We start from the raw sequence: 25326 nt of genomic DNA, 5'->3' as shown, positions 1-25326 counted from the left end.
TCCCCATCTCTACCTCTACTACAGGGTCGAAGGACACGAGAAAAATGAGACGCTAAATTTTAGGAAAAATAAAATTTTTAGTCCATTAACTTGTCCAACATTAGGTTTTAATTCATTATATTTTAAATTTTGGTTTTGATGTGCTCACTTTTAATTTTTGTTATTTTAGTCTAATTGCTGACATGATATAAGACAAACCAACAATTTTCGATGTCACGCCAGCATTTCTTGGTGCCATGTCAACAATCAGACGAAACAAGACTGAAAGTTAAAAAAATGTGAAGCCAATGTATCAAAACTAAAGTTTAAAAACTTAGTTGATTAAAACTCAAAACATAGAAAGTTGGATGAAAAAAGTGTGTTCCCTTGATTTTATTGCAACCAAGCCTTTTGGGGGATTGTTTGGTTTTCTTTTTAAAATAATTTAAGATGGTTGAAAATTGGTAATATAATTATTGCACTCAAGAATATCTTTTCTAATAATTGCACTCATGACAATCAATGAGAATCAAACTCGTGACTTTCGCTCTGATACCAAATATAAGACTGAGTATTTGCCACTTTACCAAATCTATTGGGTGTTATAATTGTTCCTGCTAAGTAGAGCAATTGAAACGTAGCGTTTGTACTACTGTGCGGTTTAAAATATTTGAGTTGCACCATTATCACTAGTTATAGCTTTTGATAAAGCGGTAAGCGCTCGGTCCTACAATAATTATTACACCCAAAAATATATACCAACATCATATTGTATTTTTAATTCAACACATTATTAGAATATCAAATACACATGGTCTAAAATAATTGACAATTTTTTGCATGATAATAAAGCCGAATAAAATAATTTTTCTACAGAAATTAAATAAAATTACCATTCATTTCTTTTGCCATTTGGCAAAAAAAAAATTGTATTAACTTCTTTTAGAAATTACCAGAACCCAAAGCTGCTCAATTGATTTTATTGTTTAATTCAATGGAGAATATTTCAAGGAGGGATGAAATCGTATGTATTGTTTAGTGTAAAAGACAAGACAATATATTCTTTTCATATATTTGTTTTAGTTATCAAACTTTTGGATCGAGTTTTTAAAAATATAAGTTATATATACTCTTCTATCATGTATGGATAATATGAAAATGTACTAAAATGAGTTTAATGATATTTTTATTAAAAAAATATATAATTTTTTATAATTTGAGAAAAAAAATTTATTTTTGGTGTATACAAAACAAAAAACTACACCAAAATTAATTACTTTATTCTATCTGAATTGATGAATTTTAAATATATAAATTCAAATATTCAAATATATTTTGTAGTTTTAGAGAAACAGAACCATAAAATTCAAATCATTTCTTGCATTTTTATACAGTGTTTCATGTTAGTTACGATGAATTTCAAATTCATCCAATAATGTATGTATTTGAAATTTATATACTTTACATTACTAAAGTGTAAACATGCAAGATGTGGATTTAAGATTTAATATATTATTTTATTATTAACGATAACACTATTGTCGAAATCCATTAATCCAAATGGAACATTAGTCTCAAATTTAATAAAATAATATAAATATTTCAATATTTTATTCTCATATCATACAAAATTTATCATTACATTTCACGACCAAACAATTTGTTATATGATTCAAAATCAACTTGGTGAACAAGACCAGTTCAAAGAATGTGATATCGATTTTATAAACTGCATGAGACTGATTATCCATATTTGTATGTATCAAATGAAACTCAAGTTTATATATTAATGCAAAATTTTAATTATGTAAATTTCTTTAATTTGGTATTTATTAGATATTAAAGTTTTCAAGCAACCTCACCTACTTGTCCTATACATCTGCCCCCACCAAAAAGGCCTATTTTTAACAATAGTAGCATATACATAAAATTTTAGTGGAAAAAACTTAACTTCTGAATAAATACATAAAATAAACCGTAATAATAAAATATATAATTAACCTAAATTTTCATATCTTATAAAAAAAATCTGATTATATATTGTACAATAACATTTAATACAATGCATTTTAACTTTTTTAAAATATTTATGTTTTATTTTAAAAATTAATTATATATACATACATATTAATAAAAGATGTACACGTATTACATGTGTTATCATTATTTTTAATTTTATTAAATAATACTAAATAATGAAAACAAAATTATTTTTAATTTAAAAGATTTCTTCGACTTCAGCGATAAATTTTATTTAGATTTTGTTTATATAAAATATGGAGTTTTCCACGCCCTCTATTCCTTCGATACTATCCGTGTCAGGGTCAGACACACAAAGATTCCCGCTTCTTCTACGCCGATGATTTACTCCCAACTTTCAGGTCTTTTTCTTGTTTGATTTCTCGCTTTTATGAAAAGAATTGATTACTAGTTATTGTTTTATTTATTGAATTTCAGTTCTTTTGCAGGGATATGTTTATCGAGGTCCCCAATTCATCCGGGCTGTGGATGTTTAACTTAGTTATATATTTTTTAAAAATATTAGATTCATTGATCTATTATGTTTACTGTGCCGAAACAATTGTGTGGTTGCATGTGTTGAATTAATTTAGTTGATTTAGGTGGGATTTCTGGATCATTGTTGGTCGGAAAGTGTGTGCCGGATAGTTTATCACCAGAATTGTCTTCTAATTGTTCATCACAGTCTCCTCAGGTACCACTTGATCATAGTTCTAGTTCTAGTACAAAAATAGTTGGGTTTACTGCATAATATCTCAAATTGATTGGCCCCTCGTCAGATGAAGTTTTTATCATCCAGTATCGCTTAACTAACGGCGTGATGAGTTCGTTGTGAATCTTGATATCTAATGAAATTCGCAGAATTAAACTCTAGGGTGATGGTTCTTGTGGACTATAATGAATCAACGAATGATTACTGCCTTGTCAATTATGAGCTTGTTTCGGGTTATTTTAAACATGTATAGCAATTATTTTAAACATGTTGTTCATCCTTAATCAACTAAGTAAAATGAGCCGGCTGACTACTCCAATAGACAACATGAGATTAAACCCTTCATTCAAGTGGTTCACGAACAGGTTTTTCCTACCTTTCGTTGACTGAATTTGGTTACTCATACAATGCCATCCGCATGTTTTCACTGCATGCTTACTAAAAGAAAATAGTTGTTTCTGTCTTATGTGGTTTCTATAAAACAATTGCAAACTATTTATTTCGGGCTTAGGAGTTTTGCGTTCATTATGAAATGACAAAATGCTGTATCTATTTACCTTGTGCTTTTGATCACATGTTTAAATTATTCAGGTATTATGCTCCAGCATTAGGCTTTTTGATGTTTGCAGTTGGGGTTAACTCGAGCGAGAAGGATTTTCTTGAAGCATTCAGCAGACCAACAACCATTCTTGCTGGCTATGTCGGACAGTTTGTTGTGAAACCCCTTCTCGGGTATCTTTTTGGCACAATCTCAATGTCTGCATTTGGTCTTCCAACCTCCTTAGGTAGAATTTCCTGCACCTTATTTCGGATAAATTGACGATAAAACTAACTTATCCTGTTGTATGGATCAGCCGCTGGGATCATGTTGACTTCTTGTGTGAGTGGAGCACAACTCTCCAATTACGCACTTTTCTTACAGACCCACCAATGGCCCCACTTAGCATCGTCATGACATCTCTATCGACTGCTACTGCTGTTTTTGTTACCCCGTTCTTGTCCTTATTGCTTATTGGCAAAAAACTACCTGTTGATGTGAAGGGGATGGTTTCCAACATCATGCAAATTGTGATAACCCCGATTCTGACTGGTCTAATTTTGAATAGGTAAATGTTTATTCATGTATGCTATCACTTGAAATCAACTTCGATATCAGCAGCATTATTTTGTTTCTTACCTTAATAAACTTTAACCTGCAGATTCTTTCCCTGAATTTGTAGTGCAATTCGGACATTTTTGCCTCCACTTTCTGTTTTTGTGACTGCTCTTTGTGTCGGAGCTCCACTTGCTATCAATGTAGTGTCGGTCATGTCTCCTCATGGGCTGTCTGTGTTGCTGCTGGTGATTGCATTTCATGCATCAGCATTCATTTCCGGATTCGCTTTCACTGGTCTTGTTTTCCATGATTCTCCTGATGTAAAAGCTCTGCAAAGAACACTATCCTTTGAAACAGGTTATTTCATCTGTGCGGTATCATTTAATCAATGCCGGATTACAGTTATAAAACCGTTTGTCAGCGACTGCAACAAAATCAACATTTGACTATATATCAGTTTTAAGTGTCGTGTTTCGATCGCTTCATAAACAGTCACACAGGATAGCATTAGCAATCGCTGCTTTCCAATAACAGTATCGACGTTGTCTAACTTCTAACTGATTTCGTACTTCTTTTTACAGGCATGCAGAGCAGTCTTTTGGCCCTTGCACTTGCAAATAAATTTTTCCAAGATCCACTTTTCAGCATACCTCCTGCTATTTCTGTAAGTCTATATATGCATTATAGCAGAGTGTGACAATCACAATGATGTTTGATTATTTTGCTGGGGCTAACTCGTAGTATTACAATTTACAGACTGTAATAATGTCACTAATGGGATTTTCTCTCGTAATGCTGTGGGCTCAAAGGAAAGAAACTGCTGTCAATTGAGGTTAAGTGGCTATTGGTGTATTAATAAATAAAGTTTTTTTGAGTTTGTTCGACAGCAATCTGCTTGAAGAATTGAGAGCAAATATTTGAAAGCCAGTCGGTTATTTTTCCTAGTTTCGGATTGGTGATTTGATTTGAGAAGTGAAGCATGATTCGCCCTTGTCATCACAACTGCCATTTTCATTCAAGTGCCCTCTGGAGATGATAGACAGTGAAATAATCGACTCCTTCAGCTGAAAACTTCCACCTACTTCATTTGAATGCCAACGAATGTCTCCACAGTTTTTTTTTGCTATTTTGACATTAAAGAGAATCATGTATACAACTCTCATTATTCATCAGATAGGGTAGGACTAGCAAGGATGAGAATGAAGCAGCTAGATTTTCCATGTTTACTCTAGCTTATACATATTGAAAAGTGGGCAGACTGATGTTCTCCACGAACCTCTATTTCCGGCCTATGTATCTTGACATTGTGTAGCTAATGCAGCATTTAGTTAAAAAGTTCCAAGATTTTACATTTCATATTGGAATCGGATCGATATGTTCTTTATTTTCGACGGTCTGGTTTGATGAAAAGGAATATCTTTAGTTACTTAAATCTGTATAGGATTCGAACTCTGAGGTTTTTGTCTCAAATGACAACCAAACTTTAGCTGTACCTAGACACACAAAGTTTTGTTCTCTATGATGGCTGTGGGCTGATCAATCTAGTGTATTGACTGAACTTCTGGACTTTTACACTGTAATGCATGTTCTAAAACAGCAAGGGATCATTCGGGGAAGATCGAATGTTTTTGCTTTACGACCTGTGTTGTTGAATAAGATTATCATTTGAATACCAACGTTCATGTGTTGTATATTATTGTAGTTATCGTCTCTGTGTGTTCAATAAAGTCAAGAAAGGTCAATTATGTTTTACGAACACAAGGTTACACTGTATGATTGTTTGTTTGACAAATGTTGTTAATGTTTTTGGTCCAAATTTGTTTGATTTTTCAAAACACTCTCTCAATAATGGTTTTTGACCAAACACGGGGAATTTCGCACGGTTAATCGAATACATTCTCTACACTAAATAAAAGTGCTTCATTTTGTCGATTTCGTGTTAAAAAAATAATAATAATAATAAAGGCAGAAAACATTTTCGTGTCACGCCTTGAACTAAAAAAATAATGTTCCTGAAAACTCAAAAAATACCGAAGTACAAAAATAATCGATGCAAATTATTTTAAAAAAAATAAAGTTGAGCTTCAATTTTCTTGTTCTAGGCTAATTAATCTGTACGTGGATGCTTGCGAGCTAGATATCTTTTGTTCAATATTTAAAATTTCGAGTACAAATTAAATAGGTAAAATTGTAAATTTGGTATTGGATGTTTTTTTTGTCATTTTATTCCGTCTTTTATGTTAACAAATTTAAGTTTTATTCCATTTTTTATTGCAGTTGTAGTATGTTTTCTACTTGACACTAGAGTGGGGAATGTTATATAACTTCTTCATANATGTCTCACAGATAAAAATTCATGAGACCGTCTCACAAGAAACTTATACTTACATTATTCTTCATTTAGATTGGGTAACGGATTCTATTCAATTCGGTAGAAATGGTTATCTCTAATGATAACACAGAGGACTAAACTAGTAGAAAATCGAACACGGATAAAAAGGAAGAAAAGTTTTTTCCCAATTAAATATTATTGGAAAGAAAACTCCAAAAGTATATATGACAATGAGTACACTTAAATGGTGGTGGAGGATTGGGTGAAGTAGGTGAGTCACTTCTAGACAGAGAGTCATGATCAAATCAAACCCATGCAACGAAATTTAGTGTCACATAAAATATTTTTAAATTTATAATTATAACTTTTAAAAAATATATTTAATTTTAAACACAATCTTTAATTAAAGTACAAAATCTCCACATTTTTCATCCAATTAAGGTGTCAAAATCAAACACGATCTACCAACCTGAAAAAAAATCAGGTTTGAGTTTGAGGTTTTCGGGTTTGGGTCGGTCGGAAAAAATGATCGGGTTGGGTTGGGTTCGTGTCAACCAGGGTTGACCTGAGTTGACCCGAAAATTTTAATTTTTTTTTAAAAATATAATTAATAAATATTGCCTAAAATTCTATATATTGTATGTTTGAAAAAAATATTTATTGTATATTTATATCATAAATTTTTATATTTTAATATTTATTTTGAAATTTTTTTTTTATTTTTTTACAATTAGATTTTCAAATTTAAATCATATATATAAGGGAGATTTTGTTATTATATGTTTAAATTAAAGTATTATTATTATTTTTTGTGGGTTAATCGAGTTGATTCGGGTTCGGACTGAACATTTTTTTTGAACAATATTATTGTTCAACTCGACCCGACCCAAATTACTCGAATTGACACTCTTAAATTAACCTCTCAATTCAATTCTTGATGGCATTACCTTTTGGATAAGGTTGTCTTATAAATCATAATATCTTATTTAATTCAAGACAACAATTATTTTATATTTTAAAAAAGAGAACTATTATTTTTCATTGTTATATGCCACATGGAAAATGATATATAGAGTGGGAAATTAAAATTTTACATAGACAAAAAATTGCTGAAATTCTTATAATATTGACGTTTAAAAATGAAATTAATCTACAATTAGACTTCTTAAGAATAAAAATTAACTTTTAAGCATGAGAAATATCCGAAATGATGAAATAATTAATCGTTAGATCAATATTAAAAATTCGATTTCATCTATCAATATTTTTTTGAACGAACTTGTTGTCAAAGTTTTAAATGTGATTTACTTTGCAAGTTACGGGGAAAAAAAAACTTTTGTATATAGTAAAGGTATCACAATATTCATTTTCTTTATTTTTTTTAAAGAAAAATCTAATATGTAAAAAATACAAAACAGGAAGAAAAATATTAATATTTTATTGATACTGTCGGTTTTCGACGACTTTAATTAATTTCTTCGAGATATTTTGATCATAAACAGTAGCTTATGAATTAAATTTGCAACACCACCAATAATTTAATTTTTTCAAGGTTGAAACAATAAATCAAGGTAACCAAATAACTCGAATCCCTCTCTTATTATGAAATAACTTAAAGAAATACAAAGGGGGCAGTGCATTAAAATATTACATCAAGAAAAATTACTCAAAACAAGATTAAATATGATTTAATTAATATCATTAATATTATTCTGTATCAAGATATCGCTGATTGGAGTTTTAATGGACACGGGATTTATATTATTCCCGGAAAATTTCTTTTGAAATTCAGACACCAAAGCAAGGTTCTCTTGGTGGAGAAGAGTGGCCTTCTTCCTTAATTTTTCGTTCTCTTCGAGGATGCTGATGTTCTCCATGTACAGCTTTATGTTCCTTAATTGGATATCACTTCCAACCTTCTCTTCCCATTGGTTCCTTCTCCTAATCAATAATATTATATATTCATTCTATAAAATAAATAAATATAAACAGTATTGACTCGTTTCGGGAGACCGTGATATTAATCAAAAGAATACATAATCAAATTACCATTTATATACATAACTACAAGCTGTGGTGATATAATTATTAGAAAAAGAGTAACAAAATCATATTCAATTCTATGTTTCTTATTTATTTAATTATTTCTAAATATTTTCATTCAGAATTCGTTAGCAACAACTTCGTATCCATCACAAATAACATACCTAGTGAGCCTGTGGAAATGAACCCTAGTCCGCTTCTGGTTTCGCAAGGAAAAGAGATGTCTGTGCAGATGTAACCATTGAGTGGTACTAGTGCACATACTGATTCAATTCAAGAATCTGTGGTTTAACTGTTCGGTGAATGGAAACTAACAAGATATATATATATAGCAAGAATATAAAGTTGGGATGAAAACGGTGTACTTAAGTATGCAGCAAGTTGTCCGCAGGATTGTACATGAAGTTGTGGGGAGTGTTTAATTTTCAAGAATGGTAATGATGGCATAAGACAAATAGTCATGATTACTAAATTCTGCAGACCCATCTATCTATATGTAATCATAATCATGCATGAAGAGGAAAGCCAAGTTGGAAAATTGTTGTAGCATGTGTGAAGTTTGTACCAGTGGATTTTTGGTTCAAATTTGAATGGATGTTATATGTATGTATATAACTAGAAAATCTTAAATTTGGAACGATATTTCGAGTTTGAGATTCGATTACAACGAACTTCTTTTTCAAATTTAAGAAAAAAATATGTTTGGAACAGAGAGAGTGAAACATATTTATTAAATTTGTGGAAGTACTCAATTTTAAATTGTAGAGAGTAAAGATATACTTACTTTTAGCATGAGGTATCTCGTGAGACGGTCTCACGAACTTTTATATGTGAGACGCGTCAACACTATCGATATTCACAATAAAAAGTAATACTCTTAGCATAAAAAATAATATTTTTTTATGGATGACCCAAATAAGAGACCCGTCTTACAAAATACGATCCGTGAGATCGTCTGACACAAGTTTTTGTCCCAGAAAAATGGTCAAAAATAAATTAATGTCATTTGAATTATGTGTATATATAAAATTATAATGGATGTGGTACATTATGAAGGGGCATGAAAGATCAACGCATGCGGGTGACCAACTCCTTCACCAATCCTCTCCGATTTCAGTCATAGTTTGACAATTTGTTGATATGGTATTATGACTAAATCTTATATTAATTCCACCATGACTTTCTATTATTTTATTTTATTACATCAGTTTAGATATCACTTGGCGTGGATTTATATATTCTCAAGTAGATTTATAAATTTCAATTTTATTTAAGTTTTGCGTGGGTCGGGTTTCCATCTCAATTTTAACTTGATCTGAAGGGTGAATCGGGGTTGAAAAATCTTATTTACTCTATTATATTATATATACGTATATACGAGTTTTGATATGTTGCACATTTATTTGAGCATCGATGATGTGAAATTCACGTATTGGATGTATAATTTTTTCATATTTCATCACATCCAATAAATGAATATCATATCATCGATGCTATAATAAGTGTGTAAGATTAATGTGCAACATATCAAAACTATATTTTTGTTCATGTAAATTGTAGATTAGTCATTTTTCTTTGTTATTTGTCAATTCATGGCCTTATAACTCTACTAATTTGTATTTTTTCTCAATTTTAGTCATTTTTTATTGGAGTGTCGACGTGGCATCGAACACTTAATAATACAACTCTCCAAAAAATTTCTCTTCACAGCCTAAACACCTATCCACCAAAATTGAAAGTGTAGAAATAAATGTTATAGATTAAAAATGAGATAATATCATTTTTTACCTCTGGAAAAACCTAAAAGAAAAAAAAATTTATTAAACGACTGACACTTTATATCCATATGATCAAAAATAGCTATAAAACCCCACGTATATTCTGTTGTATTTACACGCATTTTATGCAACCCATTATACAAAAGTATTTGAACATGAAGTGCATGTAATTAAATACAATTAAACATCGAAGGTTTTTTTTTTTTTTTTTGCTTATTTTAAAAAACACTTACGGTGATGTAAATTACCATTAATTAATTAATAGGGAGGTGTTGTGCTGAAAACTCTTCATGAGAAACATCGATTAACTCTACATGTTTTCAAATCTTGAGCATGCGTACTCTTATTTTACGTGTTTTCATGGATACATGTGCTAATTATTTGAAAACACATGCATGGAGTTAATATATCATTTTTTCATGAAAGGGTTTTCAGTAATATCGAAATTTCACAATAATAACACATCTAATTTTTCCTTGATACATTCACAAAGGGCTAGAACTTTTGTAAATCTTCAAACAACTATTTATTGGTCAAGCAAGGTATTAATTAATACCCCTTCTATGTTCTTGTAATCCTATTTTTGTCTCAGCAGAGTCTTTCAGTGGCATGTTTGGAAGAGATTTATATCTCTGAATCTAAGCTATCTCGTCATAGTCAATCAATCTATTTATCGCAGTCAAGAGTTGTTCCTGAGAGAAATCTTACGACATCAAGCTGAATCAAATTAACTATATATAGAGAAAAAGAGAATAGAAGAAAGAGAACTACGATTTCATATAATAATAAATATCATGAAAAAATATTCAAAGAAAATAATTAAGTTTAGTAGATAGAGTTACAGATTAAAGATCAAGAGAACTAATCTATTCTTACAAAGTAAATTAATCAAATTACTCTGTCACAATCAACTCTGATGTTAAGGTAAACTAATGCATGCTAAGTAGAATAATTTAGAGACCAAAAATATTATATAAAAGTATTTACGACAAAAAAATATTTCAATTCCGAAATGATAGTTTCCCTGAAATTTCTTTGAAACCTCATTTTGAAAAAATTCTGGAAGTTTGATTTTAATTGGAAATGCAAAAATATTTGGTAAAATTAGAGGTCAAACAGAAACATAATGTAACTTAAATAATGTATTTGTTAATTTATTCGAAAAAATTATATTTTTGGTCTTGTATATTTGTTTATTTACAATTTTGGTCATCTATGCTATCGAATTTAATTTAGTCTTGTATTTTCTGATTTTTAGCAATTTTAATCATTTTTAACCTAGAGTGCTGATATGTTACTACACACGTCAGCATCATGTCAAAGAAAATGACTAAAATTTGTAAAAATAAATTATAAACAACTAAGACTGAAAAAAATAATCAAATTGTACCCTCAATTTTTTAACATTTAATATCTATTTTAGCTTATATAATTCTACATGTTTCAAATTATTTTTTCTTCGTCAAGATTCTCATATCAATGCAAATAAATGATGCATTTTCTCGATAAAGATAATTCATTAACTGAGAAATGAATGATAATTATGTACTTGGAGAAGTGCTCGGTTTGACCCAGCTTAAGGTTGTTGATTAGTCTTTGAGAAAATAAAATAAAATCGAATATATTCATTTATTTTGGGGAATTAAATAATACCTGGATGAATACAAAAAGGAGTACTCGATTACGGAAGGAAAATGCGGCACCCCAAATAGTCTTTAAATATCATTACCTTTTACAACTTGATAGAAATAATGTAAACTGCAATTAAAAAAACAAAAAAAATTGAAATTTTAGTCTTATAAATTAATTGATTTTTTAGATTTTAGTTATGTAATTTGTTAAAATTTAGTTTTTATCTCCAACTTTTTTGGTCATTTATTTAGCACAAAGCCATTAAATTCAACGAATATTGCTTATTTGACATCAATGTTCTCCTATATGACTCATGTGACGAGAACAAAATCTATATCATATATTACATGTAACTACGGACTTCAGTAAAAAAAAAAAGATAAAAAATGAAGAAAAAATATACAAACTACAAAACTAAAAATGCAACTTCTTCGTTGACATAACAAAAAAATGAAAAAAAAAAAACATGCAAGTTACGTGAATAAAGTTCAAAATAATTATTAACATAATCAAGAATAAATATTATAGTACCAAAAATATAATTTTTCCTCAGTTACAAACCTAAAATTGAAATTTTCCTCTATGTATATAATATATATACATATACATACATTATATAATATGTACGTATATGTATGGTGGCACAATTTTGATTGAGTTCGAGTCATTTGCAGAGTAAACTTCCACCTATTAATGATATCGATGACAAGCAAAATATGAGGTATATAATAATGGGATTTTGAAGAATACAAGAACCACTCAATCCTTCACATACTTATTGCTTTGTTTTACTACTAGCTAGCCACTGGTATTGTTATAATTATTATTCTTATTCCAATATAGAAAAATGACAATTGAGTTGGGTTTTTGTGGTCAACAAGATAATTAATGAAATTTTATATGCCTTTAAATTTTATTCTACAAAATTTACAAGTGTTTTTGCAGAATTCAATTGCTCTTTCCCTGTCTATTTGGCATGGTTGCAATTATACTTCACATGTATCAATCATGCATTCGAGTGTGTTTGGGCCCTTTCATCATGTTTTAGGGGCTACTTGATGTTGAAGTATTTGCGGGACTAGAGGTGTAAATCGAGTCGAATACGTATTTCATTTATATATATATATTCGAGTTCGAGTTAGAATCAAGACTTATCATAACGAGTTTGTCCTAGTTAGAATTAGCAGACAAACAAGTCTATGTCCAAATCTGTATATCATAAAAGCCAAAATCCATGTCAATAGTGGACTTAAAAAGTGAGTGAGTGGGTGAAATAATTCATCCATTTTTAAGCTATATATGTTTCTATAATGATTGTATTCAAAATATCCCTAAAATTCACACCAATTTCATTAAACATACATGTGTATTTTCAATGGCCTTTCGTCCAAATACCACCAAATGTGTCAAATAGTACCACAAGATATCGACCCCGACCCCGACCCCGACCCCGACCCGCTATATCTATCGGAATCGCCATCAACACCTCTCTTCTTCAAGATGTTTCATCCATATAGGTGAGTGATTCGTGCGTAGATTTTTCCCTAATTTGTTCGAAAACATTTGTTAAACATCTGCCAATATAAAACTTTTAGTGATAATTAATGGTTGAGCATAAAAAAACATCCCATTAATCAAATGAACGCAATTTTGTATCGTCTCTTTGCGAAGCTGCTCAATTTAAATATATAATAATTAGCATACAACTATAAATTCGAGTCGGACTCGATATTTGAGCACGACGCGATTATTTCAAAATTCGAATTATTCTAGATAGATACAATTACAATACCTTTAGTGGGATTCTTTTTATTCTAGATTCAATCAATTTCTGCACAAATATAGGAAAAAAACCCCCATGAACAGTCTTTACCAAGCAATGGTATCTCTTCTGCTCAAAGAAGGTGAAGAGTTAAATACCTCCTGCCCGAGCTCGTTTATCTTGTTGATCAGAAGCATCTTCTCTGTCTCGAGTTGAACCATGTACTCTTCTTGAGTATCATGCAGAGTCTCAAGCTCGCTCAGTGATTTTGAAACACTTTCAAGATCGCTGTCATCAATCAAAGATTGAATCTTGATCATCATCTGCTTCATCTGATCAATCCAAAAAGCAGGTCAGTCTTCTTAGAATAAGAACTTTGCCAAGTTTTTTCATATGAAACATATTTATAAAAATTGGATACGGCCACTTCCAATCTTGTATCTTCTACTACCCATACAGATTGTACATGTTCCTCACTATTTTACCTGCTTTGAGATTTCATGGTGCAGTTTAGTTGGGGACGACTCAGAATCTATGCTTGATTTCTTCTCTGATTCGGGAATTTTTTTGGTAATCTGGATGTGGATTTCACCTTTTTTTACTCCTTGCAGAGGTATCCATTTTTCAGCCATCTGATTCGGAGCTAACATCTGGTATTCGACGACACAATCTCCTATATTGGTTGGGGGAAGCAACGCGTTGTGATCCTTGACATGCAACTCAAGGGGACTACCATCATCGGGGAATTCAAATGTTTGATGCCATTTTGGATCTAATGTCTTGTATACAACCTGCAAAAACATGGCCAAACAATAGTAAGTATGCAGTGGCAAGCCTTGAGTGGCACAACACATGTAAAAGACTCAGACCTCGTACCTTAGTCCTCCTTTTAAGGTTTCCATAGTGAACACTCACAAATGGATCGCTAGTTCCTCGGAGATCAGCTGCAACAAGATCTCTTGCTTCAATTAGAACAAGTTCAACCCAAGAATGGGCTGAACTCCCGTGTGACCCCTGAAAATTACAAAGAAATTGCAATAAACGTCTCATACTCCAACTTCCCACTCTATAATGAATGTCCAGAAGTCTAAATCCAAAAATTACAAAGAAATTGCAATAAACGTCTCATACTCCAACTTCCCACTCTATAATGAATGTCCAGAAGTCTAAATCGTAGCTTAAGCTTTTTGATACATGTACCTTGGAATTTTCAGTATCGGCAACTTTCACCGCTTCTATGTGAAGATGCAGCTCTCCCGAACTGACTTTTTCGAGGGGAATCCATACATCTCTTATGGAACCTTCTACGAGTCCTTCCAAGTTGACTCGAGCACTACCTATGTTATCATCGGTAAATGTCTCATCTGTACAACATCTTATCTTCAAATATTCTCCGCCTGCAACCTCATCAAATTCAAACTTTTGATTCCAAATTGGGTTGGAAGAATGTGAAACACTTCTTGTTCTCTGAATAGCCTGGATCCAAATTTATCCAAGAATTTCATGTTAACTATCCATGAAAACCAAGCTCAAAATCTCGATGAAGAGAGTAGAAGTAGATTGAATCTATTAAATAATGATTAATGGTGGCAAATGGAGAATTAATTATACTTTCCCATACTGCAATTTAACATAAGGGTCAGATTTCCCCATTTTGTCCTTCACAACAAGATCCTTCCCGTCAACCACCGCAATGTGAATTTTCCTTCCAGTTTTCGGGGAATAATTCGATATCCCGTTCACTGGATGATAAGAGCCTCGACCAAAATTAGTCAGGCTATGTGTACCATCGGAAAATTGCCACTCTTTAAGTACAAGCTTCACAGTCAACTGCAAGATAGTTAGGAAAGCATGTCTTAGAAAATTCCATCTTTATTGCATGCTAGATAGTGACAAAGAAGAAACTTTTGACGTTATGTCCAGATAGAGCGGTAAAGCTAGATAGTGACAAAGAAGAAACTTTTGATGTTATTTCCGGATAGAGCGATTTACCGAGAATTTGATATCCCCAGTTGTAATGATCGCTTTTAAATATCGTGAAATTAACTAAACAAAATCCATTGATTCCAACATTTTAAAAAGAAATCCACTGATTCCAAATATGTAGCTAAAGCTTAGAATTTACTACTTTCATTTTGTTAAGAAACATTTTTGTGATCAAACTAGAAGCAAATGATTTCAAATCTGAGGTAAAACCTTCAATCAATATGATGTGACATTATATACGAAGAGCTTCATGTTCCTCAGAGGTCTTCAAGAATATTAAATTTCAACGAAATTACAATCATTATAAACAAAAAGAAAAAAGGCAACAAAAACATACCTCTCCTGAATGAACCCCCTCAAAAGGAACAGTCATTTCGATTTCTTTTCCACAAAACTCAGCATGCTTGGCCATCACCAGGGAATCAGCCCCGATGGCCCAAAATATGGTCGAATCATCTGGAGCATATCTCATCTGGCATTGGATTAGGAGAAAAAGTTGTCAAATTGGAACACAGATAAGTAAACCATAAATCAAACACATCAAGCATAAAACAATACCTTAATTTCGCAGCTTGACAGATAGTCATATTTTACACTTCCAGGAGTGCATTCGTAAAGATTGAATTTAACAGTTCCAGCATTGTCATGTAGGATAAGATTGAATGTGGAGCCCCATTTAGGATTTGATCCCATACTCATGTTCGTTTTCCTAGTTAATTCCTCAAGTTCAACCTCTAAAATTGTACGAAATTCTGTATTGGAGCTGCCATCTTCACAAGTATCTGTTGAAGAGTCTTTTTGTTTCGTGAAAGGGGAGCCCCTAGAATTACTCCGACAAAGTTTACTGGCAGAGACCACTGTAACATATAATACGCCAGCCACAGCTTTCTTTTGTAAGTCTTCAGCTGGCAATGCAAGACACTGGCGTCGAGGTTCGACCATCTTCTTATTCAATGTATCCGTGGTAATTTTAACCTTAAAAAACAAAAATGAAACAGGCATTTCTATAATTGGAGATGCCTAAAATTATTGTTAAAATGTTTGTGATACGACTGTCCCTAAATTTTATTAAAATTTTATGGACACTTTCCCAACTGGTCTAACACTTTTATGAGAAGAGTACAATGTCGTGTCTAAATATCTATCACTAATATGCATATAAAAGATAACGAATGATGTTATAGCAACTCAAGAGTTTATCGTTTTTTTAATCTTTATAAAAATCAAGTGTTTATCACTATACCAAAAGATATACTAGTGATGTAGGAAAATTTAAACTGCCCGACAGCTCACGTGCTGAAAATTGATCGTTGTTCTGCATATGCAGGCAGTCATACAGCCATACAGGACAAGTGAGGCTGCTATTTCTACTCAACCACCACATTGATTGGTATACCAATGGGATATGATGAATCCAAAGACTTCAAACTTATAACAGACATTTTGTCGTTCAAAAGACCTAGAACACAATTAGATGAGATGTGAAAGCCATACCAGCCATGAGGAAACGCCTGGTAGCTCGGTTGCAGGCAGAGACTGGCTTCCACCACTTCCAAAAGCAACACCAATTCGCACTTCAGGAGTTGATACAAATGAGTATACAATCGCTTTTCCATCTAATATAGGCACCAAAAGCAGCTGAAAACACAAATTACAAAACACTACATCAGAGACAAACATCAAACTAATTAAAAGCGGGACCATAAAAGATGGAAAAAGGCGGGTCATTTAAAAATTTGCACAGGATTATTCATGACTGGAAGAACAAGATTATTATATGGTACATACATCACCCTTAATGTGGATGCTATTCACAATTATTCTAGCTGTTCCCAACTGCATGGCCAGTTTAGCAGACAACAGGATATCAATGTCAGTTGTGTCCCAGTCGAAACCCAAACGCATGACTCGCTGTTTTATAAGAAAATGTCCGTCATAATTCAATAGCATCAATGACAGAGAAAATAGAGACACAAAAATCTAAATCATCCAAAGTGTGACCCAATATTTGAAGCCTTAATCAATAACAGATAAAATAAGTAACGAGGATAAGGAAAAATCACAAGATGCTTTATTCTATCAACAAAATAAATAACATTTAACCTGAATTTTTCTGACTTACTAATTTTATAGATATAGACTCGGGTATCACCTAATCAATCAAAGATATCAACTGAAACAGAAAAATTCATAGGAATGATATTACAAATACGTGAATGTGAAACACTTAGCTCTGCCATTTGAAACCATGGTTTTCAACCAAAAATAAAACAAAATCCGTGTTAGAAAGGAGGTTGTGTGAAGCATCTAAGAAACATTTTGAGTCTCACAAATTATTGCAACTGAATCAACAAAAGTTGATTTCAATCTAAATCTTTATGGCAGACAATATAAAATCTGATGTGTTAGCAAGAAGGTTAAATGCTTGAATCACGATTTAAAAATAAAAAAGTATGTCAAACCTGATAACCTGAAGTTGTCCAGCGGATACCATGCAGCCCGAGTAATGGAGGACGTGCACCAAGTGAAAATTCTTGCAACTCGATATTTTCCTGTTGAAGCGTACTCGCACTATCAGCTACCCTTTTACATCAGTTAGTTGCTAAAAATCCTTCAAGTGATGTGACAAAAAACAGAACTTACAATTAACTTTGACTTTGGATGCTTCAAGCGCCTCTGCACATAAAAAGATAAAAAGCAATAGCATATAAGAAACAGGCAAACAGCCTAAGAATTTAGTGCCAAAACGCTTTTGATGTTTGCAAAAGAAAAGGATGCCAGGATAATTAGTTGAAATTTGTATATATAAAAAAAAGATAATTAGTTGAAATAAAAGTCCGTATTGAACAAAAATTTACCCTAAAAACTTAACCAATGAGAGAGTATTTTTTTTAAAGATTATCAGAAGTATATACTTGTGAATACATTCGTGGATGAAAGAAGGCAGTAATGCTGGTCCTAAAATGTCGTTGAGAACAGATAGTCACCTCAATAATAGATGAAAAACGCGAAGAGAGCTTTGGGTTGATATAGTTTGGCCAAATATCAATCAGCAGCTTGTTCAACCATTCACATTGTTCTAAAGGTGTAACTGGCTGTGCATACATAAGAAGAACAATGCACAAAAATAAATAAGCACAAGCACACAGAAATAAAGGGTACGCACTTGTATGTGCATGCGTGCGCACACACACACACACACATATATATGTGTGTGTGGAAATAAGCAGGAAAGATACCGAAGCACGTAAGGTCAAATGCATCCATTTCTTGTTTAAGTCTTCCTCTAATATTCGGCGTCGATAACTTCCATACTACAAAATATAGAATGAGTCAATTTTTACAAGTTTGTCATCATCTGCTCAAACAGGAGCCTTGACACAACAAGTTATTAAAATCGACAACACATGAATAGCATGTTATATTTGGCGAAACAAAAATCATAACTACTATGTATAATGTGATTTATAGAGCTTATGCAAATTGACAAGTCATCACTATAATTCATCACATCTGCTGTCATTTTGTATTCAAATGTAACTTGAATAGCATGTACCTATAAACATCAAGAATCAAGACCAAAAGCAATTTTCGAATCCTGTTTACCAGCATGTGCAATGGATTAATTCTAAGCAACTAATTTATACAGTGATACTGAAGCCATATTAATAATTTGCTCAAAAGCACAGTTTGAGAGCGTAGTCCCAATTACCAAAGCATAAAAAGGGTGCTGCAAAACAGTAGTATTCACTGCATTTGAACTCCTTTCAAGTAGGCCAAGCAAGAAATGACCGAATCAGTGAGCAGTCATTTATACACTCCCTTCAGATTATAATCATTTACTCGATACTTCAAAAAAAAAGGCAAATTTTTTATGATATCCTCTCATATCGATAAATAACTAGCCCAGAATAGCTGTATAAACAGAGAGTAAAGTCACAATCCAAATGAAGGTATGAAGATCAGAACATCTTTTCTTTGTTCGGAATCAGTTCAACGTTTCAAGTTTTGACAATGATAAATATTCAAATCATGAAAACAGTTTGACACTATAGACTTTAAACGATTACAAGAAACTTCAGTGAAACTAGTCACAATAATTTGAGACATGTTAATTAATAGTGTGAGACATATATTTGCAATGTAAAAACTGTTCAAAAAATATTCATGACAAGAAGGAACGCATAATCTACGATAAAAATCAGACAAAAAAGGCAACGGTTGCTTAAATTACCTGAATTGTAACCCAAACAGCAAGAATAAGAGGAATCCAATTGGAGAGATGAAAGAACCATCTCTCGATGGTCCAAAGTACCAGCAACAGAGGAACTACAAGTGGAAGTAGAGGCTTCTCATCCAACAACTTGTTTGAGAGTTCTAAAGCACTATTCCAATCCAAAGCTCTCATTTTTACACCGCCCTTCTAAATATTTTCGCAAAAAAAGATGCGTGGAATTCGACAGATTGCTAAGACTGTCACTTTTCTTGAAGAGATCTATCATAGTGTTAAAGACATCAAAACGAAAGGTTGCCCTTAAAAGAGGGAAACACGAGCGATTCTTGTTCTCGTCTTAAAAATCATTAATCAGATACTTAATACGACTAATAATGATCCAGCAGTTGAGGAGACGCAAAAGGGAACCACAATTTGAAGTGCGTGTTTATGTGTGGCTGCGTCGTGATTTTGGATCCTAAAACAAAAGTCCAAGACTCCAAGTCAACAAAGGGGTGTTCAAGCACTGACAACGAGATTAAAAAGTTAAAGACAACGGAAGTAAAAATATGTCAAATGATAACATCACACCCTTATTACAAAAATGCAGTTGTTTTGACCGACCCTTTTTGTTTTCCCTAGATTCTTGATCCTACAAATCAAGAAAACGAGAAACTTCGCAACCCCAAACAGTACCATTTTTGTCATTTAGTTGATGATTATAATTTTTTAGCCAATACCAATATCTGCACTGAAAAAATTATTATTGTTATCGACTCAACAAATGTCAAATGCCAAAAATAGTTATCGTAAACTTGAATTCCCTGATTAGGAAAATGATAGAAAGATCCTAACTGCTATTTTCATCTGTTGGGAATCAGCAGATTCTTCTAGAAATGCAAGGCGTGTCTGCTGCGATCTTCCAAGGCGGCTTTGGGTTTTCTTTTATTTGAATGAATATTTGCACAATATAATATAAATATCGCTTGGATCCTATTTAATTTAACGAATTTTGTTTTTTTTTTTAAAAAAACGTGCCGTATTTGAGTTCAAGCCCGACCGAAGACAAGAACACTATTGACAAAGAAGACCATACTACGTACGTCCATCTAGAACGAAAGACGATTTATATGCAATGTGATATTCGTGTGACCTTTTATTTTTCTCAGCCATTAGTAGTTGGTTTATTGAACATGATTCTTGTGAGACCATGAAATATTTAGACTTGTCGTGTAGTCTCATTTAACAAAAACATACGTTCCGACAAATATTGATCAAACATTTTGTAAAATACATAATACATATCGGTGAGGGTTATTTTTATGTATAAAAAAATATTTGATCAAGATCATTTTTCTAATTTTTACGATATTCTATCTAGAATAATGCTAAAGGTACAACCAAAATATCGTACAGCGATATTTACAACAATTAAATCGTGAGATTTTGTTATTATATCGTGAGATTTTGCATCGAATTTATCATGAGATGTTGATAAATGGAATTTTTGTATTGAATTTTTTGTGTTGTAAGAATTTTTGTACAAATTTGGTTGTACATATAGCATTACTCTTCTATCTATGAATGATGTCATGTAGTGTCTAATAGAAAAATAATAATAATTTTTATATGAAAAACAAAAACGATCCCAAAATTATAAGTACAAAAGAATTGCAATAATTCACTTGTTTTTAAAGCATATAATTCACATTTTATAACCTGCAGTTCGTCAGTAGTTGATATTGTTTCGAATAAAAATTACATGATTTTATAAAATAAGTCAGGGATTATCTTTATTGAACATCTTATAAGAATTTAGTATCTCATTTTTTAAACATTATATATTTGTTAAAAATTAACAAACACTTATAAATATCAGACTAAAATAAAAAGGTTGAAATCAATTTGTTCAATTCAATTCAAAAAGTGAGCAAATACAAAAGAACAGTTGAAATATGTGTATATATATTTTACAATATATAAAAATCCACATTAATATATTTTCAATATAAAATAAAACTCATATCACACACATCAAAATAAATTTAAACAAAAACAAATCATAAAAATAAAATAAAATTACACTCAATATTTCAAAATTGATGAAAAAAATTTTGTCGTTTTCTTTTATTTTTGCTTAGATAAATGTTAATTTACATGATATATGTTTTATTCTTGTTATATGAGTAATGTATGAGAATGTCAGTTTCAAATAAAAAATATTTAATAGATTTATTAATTTAAGATGAAAAATGATCGAAACAAAAAAATTCCAAATTAAAGAATGGAAATATATTAAACGACTAATTTTAAAAAGGTATCAACTATAACTAAAATTACAATTTTCTCAACTTCTAACTTTATCCACTCAAAAGTCTTTCTAACAAGAAGATGAAAAGACAGAAGTAACCTTCCAATTATCCAATATCACTTTAGACGTAACTAAAGAATCTCTCACAAAATTAATTTCTCAGATAATTACACAGTATTTTTATGATATAAAAATCAATTTAAATAAAATCTAGTTGACGCAAACATCAAGCAATTGATGAAAACACATATCGTGACATTTAATACTTCTTTTTAAATTATTATTTTTACCAAATATCTTAATGTCAGAAATATTTTATTTTAATTTTATAATACCTAACAAACTAACTATAATTTTTACAATATATTTTAAATGAGTAATACACTATCTATATTTACCACTTGTGTAAAAATCTTCCACCAATACAACCCATCCCCTTACACTATTTCAAATACATTTTCAACTCGGAGATCAATATATCATGTTTGGAACACAAATGAAGAAGCAAGGATAGTATAAGCCCCAAAGAAACCCGATCTTTAGGCGACGAGGAAAAGATTTAGTATGCACAAATTTGTGACGCCCAAATTATTTTATCTAGCCCAAATTCGAAGCATCCAAAACTAATCTAAGGTTTACAAACTATTTAATACACCAAATATAGATCGAAGATAATATCTTTTGTATTTGAAACCTAGCTATGAGAATGATAGATTGCGTCCATATAATCGGATTTTATTTAAATAAAGAAATTTATGCATCTAACTAACATTATAGATTCATCTATGCAACTGTCTCATTAATCTATATCCGTGAGACAGATAGATTCGGTTCATACTTATATTGTAACGTCTTTTCCCGAACATCTATATTAAACATAACTAGCATGCAATAATAAAACTTAATCACATATAATCAGAGTATGAAATCCATAACCAACAGAAAACACATAAACCATAAATATCCAGGATACATGTGGCTCCTACACTCACTCAAAGATCTTGAACCTGAAATATCATGGGTCACCGTAGCACACTGTTTCGTAAAGTTAATGAGCAGTTTCCCGTACCCAATCATTCAAGAAAAGAAGGCCGAGTGGCCTTACTCAACAAGTTTATATCAAAGATAACAGATTCAACAAGATATACAAATAGTATATATAATATGATATAAAATACATGCTTCGTATGACACATGAAATGCAACGCATATATATAATTAATAATAAAAATAATAAAGAATATTTTTGATTGTTTTGAAATTTATTTAATAAAATATTTTATAATTAAAAATAACTTCATTTCATTCATGTTTCATTTTTTACCAATTTTTTGACTGAAATAAAGCTATTATTCCATTCATATTCTCATTTCATTCCAAATTTGATTTCATTCATATCTTATTTCATTCCAGTATACCAATCATGACTTTATATTAAAATTTCTAAAAAATTATTTTGACCCTCTCCATTTTTTATGTGAACCACAATATAATATAATGATAAAATAAATTGAGAATATATATAAATTTGGACCCACGCATCACACGTTATAATAGTGAATTCTACCTCAATTAAATGGCGATGCGAAATCCCTATCATCGACCCAACTCATCTTTCCTTCTAGGCTTTTCCACTGCTCAACTATATTCATTTCATGACTTGTAGTTGATCAAATTCATTGTAATCCAACGTTTAAACTCATGTACTAACCCCGCCCACACCCACGCCCACGCCCACGCCGTTTAAACTAATGTACTAACCCCCGCCCCTGTCCACGCCCATCCCCATGCGCGGAGCTTCCATTCGCCCAATGTGAGCATCTTGACGGAGCCATAGATTTGATACTATCCGGGCTAAAAAAATTTCTTACCAGAAAAAAATTATACTACACGTCAATTAACTTCATACCTTGAGCTTTATTTATTTTTTTCTGCTAGGGCTAAATACAATTTTTTTTAAAATTTTTCTAAACTTCATCTTTCATTTTATACTCGTGTTATTTGGGCTAAATACAAGTTGGACTAAAATCTCAATGTAAATAATAAAAAATTGAAGAGTCAACCCAGGATATAGCCCAGGTGGACGTATATTTAGCTTAACCCTTGTACTGGTCCCCAAAAAAATAGAATTTTTTTAAAAACCAAATTGCATATCCTTCTATTAAATTTAATCAAATTTATAAAAATAATAAATTACGTTAGTAATGGTTAAATTATTGTGGACTTCTTAAAATTATAAACTCAAACATCTTACGTCATACATTATATAATTTCATTTCTTCGAAGAAATTAAAATATCTCATATATTACCACATAATCACAATAAATAATCAAAATTTTAATAATAACATATTTTATATATAATCACAGTAAATTACTTTATAAATATATTACTTTATAGAGATGATATTTTCAATTAAATGAGTGATGATTGGATGATGATTGTCTTGTTGTCTACGTAGAGAAATAAATATTCAAAATATAGAGACTTGAAAAAATCAATTGTAAGATAATTATTTTGTGTATGAATACTTGATTAGAAGATTTTTATTTTTATTTTTATTTATTATTTATAATATATTATTGCATAAGTTTTTACGTCGTCTCTGCTCACACCCATTATCTATAAAATAATGGGTTCAAATATAGGTAGATGACATTTCTGTTTTACCTATATAACTCGGCCTGTAAGATAGTTTTAGTGTCATTTAGAGTTTTAAGTTTTATTTGTAACATAATTTCAAAATTGATGATTCATAGCTCAATTTAACGTAAAAAAATCTCTAGTTTGAAACGATATATTTTGTTCGAAACTTAATTGTACCAATATCATCATCGACTTTAAAAAAACGTAATATAATTTTAAAAAATCAGTCACTTGTAGACAATATTTTTTAACTTTTTTAAAAAATTACATAAAGTGGCACGATTGCTTGCATATTCAGCATGTTTTCTTTTCATGAAAAATCATAAAGCAAACATCGGGCTGTGCTTCTTTATGAAGAAGTTAGGTAATATTTCACTATTATCTTTGGTACATCGCGCACTTTATTTTCTTATTACAAATGCACTTACCTTCACGAGTATAAGAAAATAAAGTTACGTCTTGACTAACAACTATAGCTTTTGGAGTAATGGTAAGCACTTGATCCTAACCATCACTATCAGAGCGAGGTGCATATTTGTATACTTCGTGGGATAATATTGAGTTAAACGTCCACGAGTGAGAATGTGAGAGTAATAATGAGATGAGTGACCTCATGAGAAGTTTTCGTGCGTCAAGCTGCTGTCGTTGCGCTGTTTGATTTGGTTGGTTTGGTGGGCCGTAAAAAAATAACGTGAGATCTTAACGGGTCATAATGTGTCTGCTGAGGACATGTCAGACTGTAGGCAAATAGTAAGACTGATATCTAAGATATACGAAACAATATCAGCAGATATACACGCATCTCCTCAAACTAAT

The 25326-nt window shown here is 31.3% G+C and overlaps 2 protein-coding genes across 3 annotated transcripts; one reads left to right on the top strand and one right to left on the bottom strand.

Annotated features, from left to right (window-relative positions):
* Nucleotides 1–2268: 2268 nt before the first annotated feature.
* On the top strand, nucleotides 2269–5420 carry LOC140980162 (probable sodium/metabolite cotransporter BASS5, chloroplastic). The gene is made up of 8 exons (XM_073445862.1): nucleotides 2269–2360; nucleotides 2448–2499; nucleotides 2601–2692; nucleotides 3302–3442; nucleotides 3565–3816; nucleotides 3931–4163; nucleotides 4388–4470; nucleotides 4563–5420. The coding sequence occupies exons 2-8, from the start codon at nucleotides 2452–2454 to the stop codon at nucleotides 4635–4637; spliced, it is 924 nt and encodes a 307-aa protein (XP_073301963.1). The 5' UTR covers nucleotides 2269–2360; nucleotides 2448–2451; the 3' UTR covers nucleotides 4638–5420.
* Nucleotides 5421–13369: 7949 nt separating this feature from the next.
* On the bottom strand, nucleotides 13370–20156 carry LOC140980925 (uncharacterized). Of its 2 annotated transcripts, XM_073447043.1 has the most exons (14): nucleotides 19574–20156; nucleotides 18579–18653; nucleotides 18327–18434; nucleotides 17983–18015; nucleotides 17802–17891; nucleotides 17128–17250; nucleotides 16834–16977; nucleotides 15898–16314; nucleotides 15677–15811; nucleotides 14965–15183; nucleotides 14554–14829; nucleotides 14230–14367; nucleotides 13839–14144; nucleotides 13370–13685 (listed from the first exon to the last, which is right to left on the bottom strand). In XM_073447043.1, the coding sequence occupies exons 1-14, from the start codon at nucleotides 19745–19747 to the stop codon at nucleotides 13461–13463; spliced, it is 2463 nt and encodes an 820-aa protein (XP_073303144.1). In that variant the 5' UTR covers nucleotides 19748–20156; the 3' UTR covers nucleotides 13370–13460. The 2 variants fall into 2 exon arrangements, with proteins under 2 accessions (XP_073303144.1, XP_073303145.1); XM_073447044.1 differs by lacking the exon at nucleotides 19574–20156 and having other exon boundaries at nucleotides 17810–17891; nucleotides 18579–18596.
* Nucleotides 20157–25326: the final 5170 nt, after the last annotated feature.

This window comes from Primulina huaijiensis, chromosome 7, assembly GCF_012295235.1.
Source record: "Primulina huaijiensis isolate GDHJ02 chromosome 7, ASM1229523v2, whole genome shotgun sequence".
Lineage (NCBI taxonomy): Eukaryota > Viridiplantae > Streptophyta > Magnoliopsida > Lamiales > Gesneriaceae > Primulina > Primulina huaijiensis.
This window is presented reverse-complemented; position numbering and strand designations above follow the sequence as displayed.